Raw genomic sequence first — 13,070 nt, 5'->3', positions numbered from 1 at the left:
GGATTTCAATGCCCATAGTAATATGTGGGGAGGAAGTGTGATGGATATACGGGCAGGTGATTGAAGAATTAATGGATGAGATGAATGTGATCTGTCTGAATGATAGGAGAGGTACACGAATAGATATGAGAACGGGTCAGAAGCAGTGTAGATCTAACTAACAAACAGTAGGTTAGGGGGAATAATTAACTGGAAGGTATTACGGAAATGTACTATCACTTTCCTATTTTGATAGAAATGTGTATAAATAAGAGTGTAGAGAGAAATGAAAGAGGGAAATGGAAATATGAGAAAGCTAACTGGACTTAGTATGTGGAAATGGTGGAGGATAGTTTAGACATAAGTGATGTAAGAAATGGTGATGAAGCTAATAAGTAAGAAAAGCTGGGTTATGAAAAATGCAGCAGTAAGTAATATTCCTAAAAGCAAAGGAAGAAGAAAGATTAAAATGGTAACATGGTGGAATAAGGAGAGTGATGAAGCTATTAGAAGGAAAAGGAGAGAAGAAGGAAAGAAGAAGGCGTAACTATCAAGATCTAATGGAATATAAGAGAGAACAGGCAAAAGTAAAAGTTGTGGTATAAGGGCAAAAAGTTAAAATTGGAGAGATTTCTGTGACAGAACAGGGAAAAGTACACCAATAGAAGAGGTATGGAATATGATCAGAAGGATGAATGGAATAAGGAAGGAGATAAATATCCCGTGTTAAATGAAGGGGAAGTTATAGCAGGAGAAAACAGTGATATGTTTTGTAATACATTTAAAAAAGTAAACGGTACAGAAAATCTGCATGAAAAATTTAAGAGAAAAAGGGAGGAAATATTAAAAGAACATTCTTATCTATTGAAAAAAAAGAGGTGATACAACGGATGTTCCATTTGGAATGACGGAACTAAAACGAGCACTGAGGAGAATGAGAGGAACTGGTCAAGATGAAATCAGCTGTTATATATCAGCGAGGAATCCTTGAAAGTAATGTTAGAGCTCTATAATAAAGTTTGGGAAATAGGGGTACTACCACACAGTTGGAAAGAGACTGCATTGCCAATAAGCCAATAAGGTGGTTCTCAAGATGGCGCCGAGGTATGGCGACACGCTGCGAGCCTCTCTCTCGCCACGTCTGGTGCTAGTTCTAACTTTATTTATTAGCTTGATAATACAGCCTATATCCTCCTCTATTATCACTTATGATCGACAGACTTTACTGGACATTGGACAAAATGTTCCAAAATTATCTACATCTGTGATACCTGTGGAAATTATCAAAATACCAGAAACCTGCTGCTCTGGTAATCAAAGGCGATACGGACGCAAGAGAGGAAGACGCGGAGGACTGCTGGTGAGGCTACGGAATCGCCCTACGCGGCCTCCAATTCCAAGTATGCTACTGGCAAACATGCAATCCATCAGCAATAAAATGGACGAGCTACGCTGTCGTGTTAGTATCCAGCGAGATCTGGGAAACTGCTGTGTCTTTTGTTTTACCGAGACATGGCTAGCATCGGACTACCCGGACAGCGCCGTACACTTGGACGGCTTCTCTGTATTCCGTTTGGACCGCGCTAAGGACACGACTGGCAAATCGAAAGGAGGGGGCGTGTGCTTCTTCGTAAACAATTCGTGGTGCACTGACGCGGAAGTGATTTCGCACTCCTGTTCGCCAGTCCTGGAACATCTCTCTGTTAAATGTCGGCCGTTTTATGCACCACGTGAATTTCCATTGGTTTTACTTACTGCAGTATATATACCTCCCCAAGCCAATGCTAAGGAAGCTCTGGACGAGCTTGGCGAAGTTGTTAATAGGTGTGAGAGGCTGCACCCGCAAGCTCTCTCCATAGTAGCCGGGGACTTCAATCACTGTAATTTGAAGTCAGTTCTACCAAAATATTACCAACACGTCAGCTGTGTAATCAGAGGCAACAAAACTCTTGACCACTGCTATTCAACCATAAAGGGAGCTTATAAATCTGTCCCCCGGCCGCACTTTGGGAAATCAGATCATTCCTCTGTACTGCTGCTCCCTGTGTATAAGCAGGAGATAAAGCGGGAGAAACCAATCGTGAGGTCAGTACAGTGCTGGACTGCTGAAGGTGAGCAAATGCTGCAGGACTGCTTTGACTCTACTGACTGGTCAGTTTTTAGAGATTCTGCTACCTTGCATGAGTTCACTGAAGCAGTTACTGATTATGTTAAATTCTGTGTGGACAATTGTATTCTCACACGCACTTTTCGTGTTTTTCCTAATGAAAAACCGTGGGTAAACGGTAATGTGCGTGCGAAACTGCATGAGAGGACAGTGGCTTTTAAATCTGGGGACGATGCTCGCTATAAGAGTGCAAGATACGAGCTTAGAAATGCAATCAAGTCTGCAAAAAAAAAAAAAAACCATCGGGATAAGATAGAGCGATGCTGTTCTGAGGGGGACTCTAGGCGTGTTTGGCAAGGACTACAAGCAGTCACTAGCTATAAGGCCAAACCTAGCGGCACCATAATAAACTCTGACTCATCCCCAGATGACTTCAACAATTTTTATGCTCGTTTTGAATGCGCTGCTGAGGCACTGTCGCGGGAAACATCTCAAACTGAGGGCGTGCATGAACATTTACCTTCAAATGCACATACAGATAAATCTCCCGAGGGGGATGCCTTAGGCATACAAGCATATCAGGTTTCAGTTACGGACACACGTAATGTTTTTAAAGCTGTGAAATTAGGAAAGGCTGCTGGGCCTGATGGCATCACTCCGCGAGTTTTAAAGACATGTTATAGTCAACTAGCAATTGTTTTTACTGATATTTTTAACTTGTCACTTTCACTTTGTATGGTTCCGAATTGTTTTAAGAAATCTGTTATAATTCCCGTGTCTAAGAAAACAGCTGCCACCTGTATGAATGATTTTAGACCAGTAGCCTTGACTTCTGTGATAATGAAGTGCTTTGAACTGCTTGTGAAATCATTTATTAACAACTGCATTCCTGCTTTTACTGATCCACTACAATTCGCATACAGATCAAATAGAGCTGTGGACGATGCTGTGTCCTTGGTTTTACACAAAACACTTCAACATCTAGAGGGTAGGGACACGTATGTCAGGATGCTGTTTGTTGATTATAGCAGTGCATTTAATACTATCAGACCTTCTATTTTAATATCTAAACTGTTAGACTTAGGCCTCTCTAATTCCATCTGCAGATGGATCCAGGACTTTCTAACAGGCCGTCCACAAACAGTTAGAGTTGGCAATACATACTCAGCCTCAATAGTTTTAAATACCGGAGCACCTCAAGGTTGCTGTCTAAGTCCTCTATTATATAGTCTATACACCTATGACTGCATTTCAAAACATCCCACAAATAGTATTGTTAAATTTGCGGACGATACTACTGTGGTAGGACTGATTGACAGCAATAATGAAACTGCCTATAGGGATGAGGTAGATAATCTGATCACATGGTGTGAAAGAAATAATCTATCCCTTAATGTAGGGAAAACTAAAGAGGTCATCATAGATTTTAGAAGGAATACACCTACACATACACCTGTCTACATCAACAACTCTGCAGTTGGAATTGTAAATATTTTTAAATTTTTAGGCATCCATATTTCAGACTCTCTTTCATGGTCTTTTCATATCACCAGTGCTATTAAGAAGGCACATCAGAGGCTTTATTTCTTGAGGTGTCTTAAGAAATATGGTATGTCATCAAACATTTTACAAAATTTTTATCGCTGTACAATTGAGAGTATATTGGCAGGCAATATCACAGTATGGTTTGGCTGGGCTACTTCACTTGATTTGGAACGACTTACAAAAGTGGTTAAAACTGCATCAAAAATTATTGGGGTTCCACTGGAACCGCTTCAAAGCATTTATTTAAAACGAAGTACTAAGAAAGCATTAGGTATTATGCGGGATGTCAGTCATCCCGCACATAATCTATTCTCCATACTTCCATCAGGGAGACGGTTGCAGAGCATTCCCACACGCACATCACGCTTTAGAGACAGTTTTTACCCACAGGTTATAAGGTTAATGAATGATAATGGAAGAGGAAGGAGGGTAGAGGCATAGTTATTATGTTTACTGTGTCCGTATGTAATGTTTTTAATTAAATTATGATTGGTGTTGAGAGAGTGCTATGGCACATTGTATTTCATTGCTGTGGTACTTGTACTAATATGCACATGACAATAAACTTGAACTTGAACTTGAACTTGAATCAAGGAAGGAAGTAAGCCGGCTAACTGTAGACCAATAGTCCTCTCATGTAAAACTCATCTCAAAAAACTGACTTTTTTGGAAAAAGAAGAAAAATTCTCACCTTATCAAAGTGGATTTAGGGTGGGAAGAGAAACTATGGATCTGGTTATGTGCAAGCGTAAATAAAGAAAGCTCTATCAAATAAAGAGTCAGTAATTGCAGTGTTTTTCTATGACATGTTATGGAGAGAGGGTCTGATGATAATACTGGAGAAGATGGGGATACGAGGAAGAATGTTTAATTGGATTAGTGACTTAAACAAAGAACAATAAGAGTGAGAATAGGAGACTCTATATGTGACCCTGGACCACAAAAAACACTCACAAGGTTTTTTTTTCTTAAATTGAGATTTATACATTGAATAAATAAGCTTTCAATTGATGTATGGTTTGTTAGGATATGACAATATTTGGTCGAGATACAACTATTTGAAAATCTGGAATCTGAGGGTGCAAAAAAATCTAAACATTGAGAAAATCTCCTTTAAAGTTGTGCATTTATGTTCACGATTGTGCTGCATTCACTCACACAAATACATGTTTTATATATTTACAGTAGGAAATTTACTAAATATCTTCATGGAACATGATCTTGACTTAATATCCTAATGATTTTTGGCATTAAGGAAAAATCTACAATTTTGACCCAATGTATTGTTGGCTATTGCCACAGATATACCCGTGCGACTCGTGACTGGTTTTGTGATCCAGGGTCACACATCATCTCAAGGAATAATAGAAAATGGCACTGCTCAGGGAAGTGTAATAAGTAAAAGTGCTTTTTATAATAATGATATTTTTAGTAAGGTGGATAGGACTATTGGAAGATCATTGTTTGCAGGTGATGGGGCTTTGTGGTTCAGAGGAAGACACAATACGTATATTATGGGGAAACTGCAGAAGGCTGTGGATGAGGTTGAATGGTCATACAATTGGGGATTTAAGTTTTCTGTGGAGAAGTCACAAACTATTATATTTTCTAACAAGAAAGTAGATAATGAATGGAAGTTAAGAATATATAACAAAGAAATGGCACGAGTAACATCGATTAGATATGTGGCTGGATACTAGATTTACATGGACATATTGGACATATTGGGGAGGTTAGTGGGGGTGTAGGAAGTGTTAAGAGGAATAGGAAAATGTTTCTGAGCCAAGCTACCTGATGATGGCAGTAATGCACTCTTTAGTGCGGTTGCCAATAAAAGACAGAAGAAGAAGAAGGAGAAGAAGAAGAAGAAGAAAAACAACGGCCAAGTATTTGCATCAGAACAACTTTTAACAAATCCTTTCTTGGATTACATAGAAAATGCTAAAAATAGTATGCTGTACAAATACAGTGCTGCTATAATTAATAAAGTAAACCTACCTCAGAAATTAGGCTTTAAATGAGTTCAGTGATTCAAGTCAAATAATGATTGTTAAAACACAACCATCACCTTTTCTCTTTGTTCCTCTGCTGTTATACCTCAGGTACAGCAGCCAAACAAAATCTAAAGTTAAAGAACAAAAGGGTCAAGAGCCCAACTAAACCAAACACTGATGGCCATAATGATGCCTTAATTATTATTATTTTTTGCTCCTTCAGTGATTCTGCATGTTAACACCAGCTGTCTTCAATAATGGTTTAATGCCATTTATGGTCATTATGGCCATAATAATGGTTAATCATCACTCAATTAATCACTTAATTATCTCGTCAAACCTGCTTCAGTGTCACTTATTATAACACTCTGAGTGTGGACTCATATAAACACTGAGCAGTGTTCATTTAACACTGGGGCTTTTGCTGTGATCTTAGCCATGGTCATCAGCACCTTTGTGTGAATATCTTTCCTAACACTGCGATCCAGTGCCTTGATCAAGAGTGACTTCTCCGACGAAAGCAACACTGGCCTGTGTCTCCCTCTGTTGACGGAAATGCTAAAGACATTTATAGCAATTTGTGTTCATAGCAATTTATTTATGCTTATAGCGATTTATGTTCATCTTTAATGTTTTGATTCAGGAAGCTGATGTTACGTAATGGAAAAAGTACAACTTACTGATGCAGAGTCAAATACAGGGTCTTTTGTTGGGAAATTGATTAAAAATTGTTTTTTTTTTAAACAAATTGTTTGGAATCGAAAAATCATGCTCGAAGCTTTTAATACGTTTAACAATCACCTAATTCTTAAAGCTGATGTCTTTTAAAGATGTATATAGCCTAGGCCTATACATGATATAGCCTAGCCTATTATGTATGAACACTAGAATGAAGTAACCGTTTCTCTCTCTCATTGTCTCGAGACAGTTTCGCATGTGTGTGGCAGCAGCAGCACTGACGTCAATTAAGGACACCTTACACACACACACACACACACACACACACACACACACACACACACACACACACACACACACACACACACACACACACACACACACACACACACACACACACACACACACACACACACACACAGAGAGAGAGAGAGAGAGAGGAGTGTTCTGATTGGCTGCAAGAGACTTGGAGGCGGGATCAATCATCAATCCCAGTCTTCTCATTGGTCAGACCGGTACAGTATGTGACGAGTCAAAGCGTTAAACTTTTCCGTTCCGCTCGCTTGACACAGACACACAGTCGGGCTGTTTACTACAGCACTCTGCTGCTTTACACAGAGCAATTCCAAAGATACAACATGCAAATGAAACAAAGACACTAGATCAGAGAGAAAAGGTGAGTAGATTTATGCATAATTGTGTCGTTAATATTCCTTTCATTTATTTTTCCTAGAGAGCAGCAAGCGGAACCGAATTCCCACCTAGAAATGCGGTTAACGCGATTGTGCGTTTTGTGATCCTTCATGTCGTCACTTATAACCGAGCGTTTATTCTTGAACATATGCTTTGTTGTGTGCTATAATTTTAGTGGACGTGTTTTATTTAGGGCTTTTGTTGTCTGTCCTCGCGCAGCTGTCACTGCGGATGTTCGTGCGCTCGTGCGTCACTGTAATGTCGTCACGTGACTCACCGTACTGCAAACTTCAACGGGCTTTGTGAAATTCCAGTCACCGAAGCAGATCAACCAAACCAGTTATCCAATCGTGCATTTAATCATTATTTTCTCGAGACGTTTGAGAAACGAATCCAGAGGGTACATTCCAAACAATATTTACGTAAAAATTACGCATCGCTCGAGCCTTTTAAGTTCGTTTACATTTTAGGTCTGCCAAGACCAAATGATTACAAGCTAACCAGACCTTTGAGCAATAAATATTGCTGATCTTTGAGCAATAACGCCATATGAAAATAGTATATTAGTAGTAGTAGGCTACAGATGACCTGCATGTGTGCAGTGAACAACAACATAGGCTACCTGTGCAGATGCATCCCATAATGCAGTGCGCTCAAATTAACCTTTCATTTCTAGTGTGATGAATGAACTGGAAGTAATATGGGCCATGACTTGTAACATTTCTGTCTTGATTTGATGGGACTGCCAATTTAGCGCTGCATTATGCAAACTGTTTCACAAAAATGTGTAACACTGTGCAGTTAACAATACACACGTATCCTGTTCAGAGCATAGACACTGTATACTATTGTTCAGACCAGGGGAACATAGGTTTGGCTGGTTAGCTTGGCAAGATACCCGCTCCTAGTAAATTTCGCAACTCATCATCATGTGACCAAAACCTCTTTCTACATTTAAAACCTATGAAACGATCCTGTGTTCGTTCGTTGGCCACAGAGAATGAGCCTGGATCCTCCCAAGGTTTTTTCTCTCCATTCTGCCACTGTTTTCTTTTAGAGATGCTGTACATCTGATGAACTGTCTGCATCGTTGAATCATTCTCCTGTTATCACTGTAAAGCTGCTTTACAATCTGTATTGTATTAAGCGCTATATAAAATAAAGGTTACTTGACTTGACTTCTGACTTGATGTTTTACCAATGAACAGGGTTTTTTAGGGTCCTTAAAAGTGACAGACTTGTTTTTTCTATCTTAGACTGCTGTAGTAATGGGCACTGGTGACTGAATGGCAGCTAATAGCCTCAATGGAGGTCAGTAGGCTAATGTCTGAACCTGCGGTGCGGTTTAAATACTATTTTTCCAGTGACGTACCTACTTAAGGCAAAATAGGGTACAAAAACAACAAAACTAGATTTTATCATACTTTCCAAGTTAAATAATCACAGAACATTAAGACAATTAAAGTTTTTTTGTGTGTGATTATCTAATTAAATATCCGCTGATTTGCTTTCATTTCCAGAACAGAAAGGTTCAAAATTGTTTCATTTTGTTGACATGTTTTAACAGATGGGATTTTTAATTTCTCTTCACCACATCAACAGCCTGAAAAAAAAATACATTCTCAAATGTATTTATGAAGAAGCCCCTCTGTAAAAACCTTCAAATATAGATAGGAATATGTAAGGTTTGGTATGTAAGTGCTGCTGAATTGGAAAATTACTTGAAAATATACATTGTAATTTGAAATCTACAGACGCAAATAGATTAAAGTGTCATAACATAAACACTTAAATGTGTATGTTGCATGTTTTCGTTACACTATCTCAATCTTAATCTCAAAATTAAACCAAAATGAACCAATTCATGAAATAACAATGGCTTTACCTGCAGTTTCTTGCCAAAAAAGCTCTTTTAGTCATAAATAAATAAATATATATATTTTTGTCCCACGAATTAAGAATTTGTTCCCTCATTTTAGTAAATTGTGGCCATGTTGTACTAATTCGTTCCCTCGTTTTAAGTAAATGGAAAAATGTATTCCCTCGTTGCACATTTTAGAGTGGCCTTTTATTGTGGCCAGCCTAAGGCACACCTGTGCAACAATCATGCTGTCTAGTCAGCATCTTGATGTGCCACACCTGTGAGGTGGAGGGATTATCTTGGCAGGAGAAGTGCTCACTAACACAGATTTAGACAGATTTGTGAACCATATTTGAGAGAAATAGGCCTTTTGTGTACATAGAAGTCTTAGATCTTTGAGTTCAGCTCATGAAAAATGGGGGCAAAAACAAAAGTGTTGCGTTTATAATTTTGTTCAGTGTATATATTGCCATAAAATAGCCCAAAATCTCAAAATTAACCAATTCATGAAATAACAATTGTTTGCATAAAGTTCTTTTAGTCATAAATAAATGAAAGACACTTTCTAGCAGTTTCCTCTGTAGCAACATAGGAAAAGTGTTTGCTTAAAAACATCTTTGGCTTGCAGTCATATACAAAACTACAGTAGTCAACATTTGAAGTGGATCAAAACCTTTCATCAAAGTTATTCATGAATTGTGAACAATACCCGTTTATGTCTTTGGACAACTTTGATCCACTTCAAACGTTGACTACTGTAGTTCATACGAAAAGTTGCATGTGGGCTTCTCAGAAGTGCTTCATACCTCATGACTCTCTTGCCCCACAGATGGAGGACGTGGCCTCAGCCCCGGCTCTCGCAGGCCCGTCCCAGCCCACGTTTCCCCGCCCGTCGGCCTCCGAGCGCCGGAACCGCAAGTCCGGCACGGCCAACATCTTCCAGGGCGTGAACCTGCGGCAGCTGAAGCGGCTCTTCCAGGCGGCGGGCGACCCGGACGCGGAGCAGAGAGCCCGCATGGTGTGGGGGAACCGGAGAGCAGCGGCCGGAGAGGACGGGGGGGAGGAGGAGGCGGAGGATGGAGGGATGGCGGAGGTGGAGACGGGTCTGGCACAGGCGCTGGTGGGACTCAGGGTCCGAGCGAGGAACAGAAGCGGCCTCAGGGTGGAGTCTCATAAAGACACGACGGGGACGAGATGGGTCCGGGCGTTTGGACACCTCAGGTGAAAGACACTGAAACTGGTGCATGAGAACATCGTATTCATTAAAGTTGTTTTCTTTTGAGTAATGTAAGTATTGAATTTAGTCCTCAGTCGTACAGACTCAAACTGACATGATCTACAAAATAAAGGCTATTTTTGGTTTTGTTAACTGTCACAAAAGGCACATTTAGTTTCATTAGCAGATGAAATGCAACTAAAACTGTCAATGAAAGCATCTTTTTTTTGGGGGTGAATCTCACAAAACCTGTCAAAAACATGTTCAGGTCACATTATACCTCAAAATCAAAAGATAAACCATAAGATGACATATTCTGCATAAAGCAAATGAAGCTTACTTTAGCAGAATTTCTCTTAAAAACAATACAAAAATAATTCTCATTACTTTCAATGCTTTTGATATGTTATTTATATTGGTAATGTATTTAAAAACTAAACAAACCTTATTGTCATTACTTGCGATGCAAACATAATAATGATACTTATTTATATTGGTATTTATACACCAGAAAACCCCATTCTTGTTACTTGCAATGTAATAATAATTATAATATTTATATCATTTAACTATTTTTTTTTAGGTTAAAACAAACAAACAAACAAAACATTCTCATTACTTGTGATGCAAAAGTAATAATGCTACATTATTTATATCGGTAAAGTATTTATACATCATATTGGCAATTGTTACTGCCTTTACGCTGATTGCAATAAACAAAAAATCATTGTATTGCTGTATTTTAGTTTACAGTATTTTAATACATTAAAACGTATATTTCAGAACAATGAGAATTACAAAAAAAAAATTCTTAAGTGTCACAAAAAAGTTGCAAAAACACCCTTTTTTCATTTGTTTTTGTGGTAATATGTGAATATGTGACATGATTTTGCAGGGTTCATCCTCGTAGATTTACTTAAATGTCTATATAAAGCTGAATTCTGACACCAGCTTCACTGCCTGTGTCTGTGTGTGTGTGTGTTAATGGAAACATGCTAATCTGAACAAATGTAGGTCATGAGATCAGCCACTCAAACCTGGCACACTAAAGATGATCAGTGATCAGCCTAGAAAAGCCACGGGTCACACGTCTGTGAACATTAGATAGTGCATGAGAATACTGTAATCATATCATTCAATTCACCTCAATTCACATTTATTTGTATAGCGCTTTTCATAATCACATCGTTTCAAAGCAGCTTTACAGAAAATGCCACATTACAATTTAGAGTCTGTTATCAGAGGCATCTGTCTAAGTTATATATTTCAGAAATGTACATATACAAAAATCACAGTTAAAAATGTATTAATTTAAACAATGTAATAATTTAAGGCAGTAACAATGAGCTCATGTAAGCAATGAATACTTGTTTGTTACAAAACGATTAGTATTGGTATATAATATAATGATCTGCATCTAATAATTTGATGCATTATTATTATTTAATCATCCATAAGGATCAACGAGTGCTCCCTGGGACAGACGTCTGAAGTCATAACTGGAGAAGATAAGGACGACAATGATACCGATGATTCGTCTGCTTTGGGAGCCTGTGGAGGACAGAGCTCTTCAGAGGCTGGATCATGTGACCAAGGCGACTTCCCTGAGGGAGAGACTCAGGGGCCGTCGGGTGGCCCTCGGTGGAGCTGGAACGCCGTTCAGGAGAAAGATCCCGAACGCTACCTGCACCGGATCCGGCACTGATGCCGACTGGGAAGTGGAGCAGTGTGGGATTACCCAACGCATTCAATCAGATTACAGCCCGAGAGACTCAGCGCAGATTTACTCGAAGCTGCCGCCTCAATTAAACACTAGTCTTAATCGAGCAACGATCAACACTACAGCGACCGACACTAACAATAATCCCGCAGGATTCCGGTCCTGCTGTACCTTAATGAACTGCTTTTACGGGTTTGTGCCATTCTCACGTCCTCGGACCCGATCGCACTACAGCAGTCAAACACTATTAGAGGGTTAGTTCACTCAAAAGTTATTATTTATACTCATGCTCATGTTGTTCCAGACCCCAGATGACAGAACACTATAGATATTCATGCTGCTCTTTTCTAAAAAACCCGAGTGAACGGTGTTGAGCTCCAGAAAAAGACATAAAATCACAGCAAAACTGGTTAAAAATACAGCTCATGCATCATGAGTCAAGTCATGTGACTTCAGGAGATTTGTAATATAGTGCATGAATCATATAGACTCTTTTAAACTGCCTTTTTGGTCTTTTTTTGTTTGTTTGTAGGGATGCACCGATATTAAAATTTTGGCCGATAACCGATACTTCTTTATATTTGAAAGCCGATAACCGATATATTGGCCGATAAATCTAAATCCAATTTTTTAAATAATTTTTAAGAGCCTGATTACAAAAACAAAAGTCTCACCAGTAAAGGCCATGTCCCAAGCACACAATTATCATGTTCTCATAATTTTATCTAGCCGATATGACAGACTTGTATTTTCCTTTTTTTAAGTGATGGCAATCATTTTTCAAGCAATTCAAAACCCTCATGTTGAACAGTGCGCGTCTGAAGTGTCTCAGCTGAAGGAAATAATACATTATTTATCGGCTTTAATATATCGGCCTGATTTTCTTATCGGAAAAAAAAATGAACATATCGGCCAAAACCGATAACATTAAAAATTAACATATCGGCCAAACCCGATATGGTGGCCGATAACCGATACTTCTTTATATTTGAAAGCCGATAACCGATATATTGGCCGATAACCGATATATTGGCCGATAACCGATATATTGGCCGATAACCGATATATTGGCCGATAACCGATATATTGGCCGATAAATCTAAATCCAAATTTTTGTATAATTTTTAAGAGCCTGATTACAAAACCAAAAGTCTCACTATTAAAAGCCATGTCCCAAGCACACAATTATAATGTTCTCATTATAATTTTATGTAGCCGATATGACAGACTTGCGCTGCACATGTTGCACTTTACTGTATTTTCCTTATTTGAAATGA

At 38.8% G+C, this 13,070-nt stretch overlaps 1 protein-coding gene across 1 annotated transcript; it reads left to right on the top strand.

Moving 5' to 3' along the window:
• The first annotated feature begins 6,817 nt into the window (after window positions 1-6,817).
• Window positions 6,818-12,448, top strand: avpi1 (arginine vasopressin induced 1). Its single transcript, XM_079616321.1, has 3 exons — window positions 6,818-6,979; window positions 9,687-10,078; window positions 11,532-12,448. Exons 2-3 carry the CDS (start codon window positions 9,687-9,689, stop codon window positions 11,776-11,778), a joined length of 639 nt encoding a protein of 212 aa, XP_079472447.1. The 5' UTR covers window positions 6,818-6,979; the 3' UTR covers window positions 11,779-12,448.
• The last annotated feature ends 622 nt before the right edge of the window (window positions 12,449-13,070 follow it).

This window comes from Phoxinus phoxinus (genome assembly GCF_949152265.1).
Source record: "Phoxinus phoxinus genome assembly, chromosome: 6".
NCBI classification, from domain to species: domain Eukaryota; kingdom Metazoa; phylum Chordata; class Actinopteri; order Cypriniformes; family Leuciscidae; genus Phoxinus; species Phoxinus phoxinus.
This window is presented reverse-complemented; position numbering and strand designations above follow the sequence as displayed.

Excerpts from the sequence above, each read along its gene's own strand:
- avpi1 (XM_079616321.1), top strand. The coding sequence starts at position 9,687 with ATGGAGGACGTGGCCTCAGCCCCGGCTCTCGCAGGCCCGTCCCAGCCC. Across the intron at positions 10,079-11,531 it reads CGGGCGTTTGGACACCTCAG|GATCAACGAGTGCTCCCTGG; the intron begins GTGAAAGACACT and ends ATCATCCATAAG.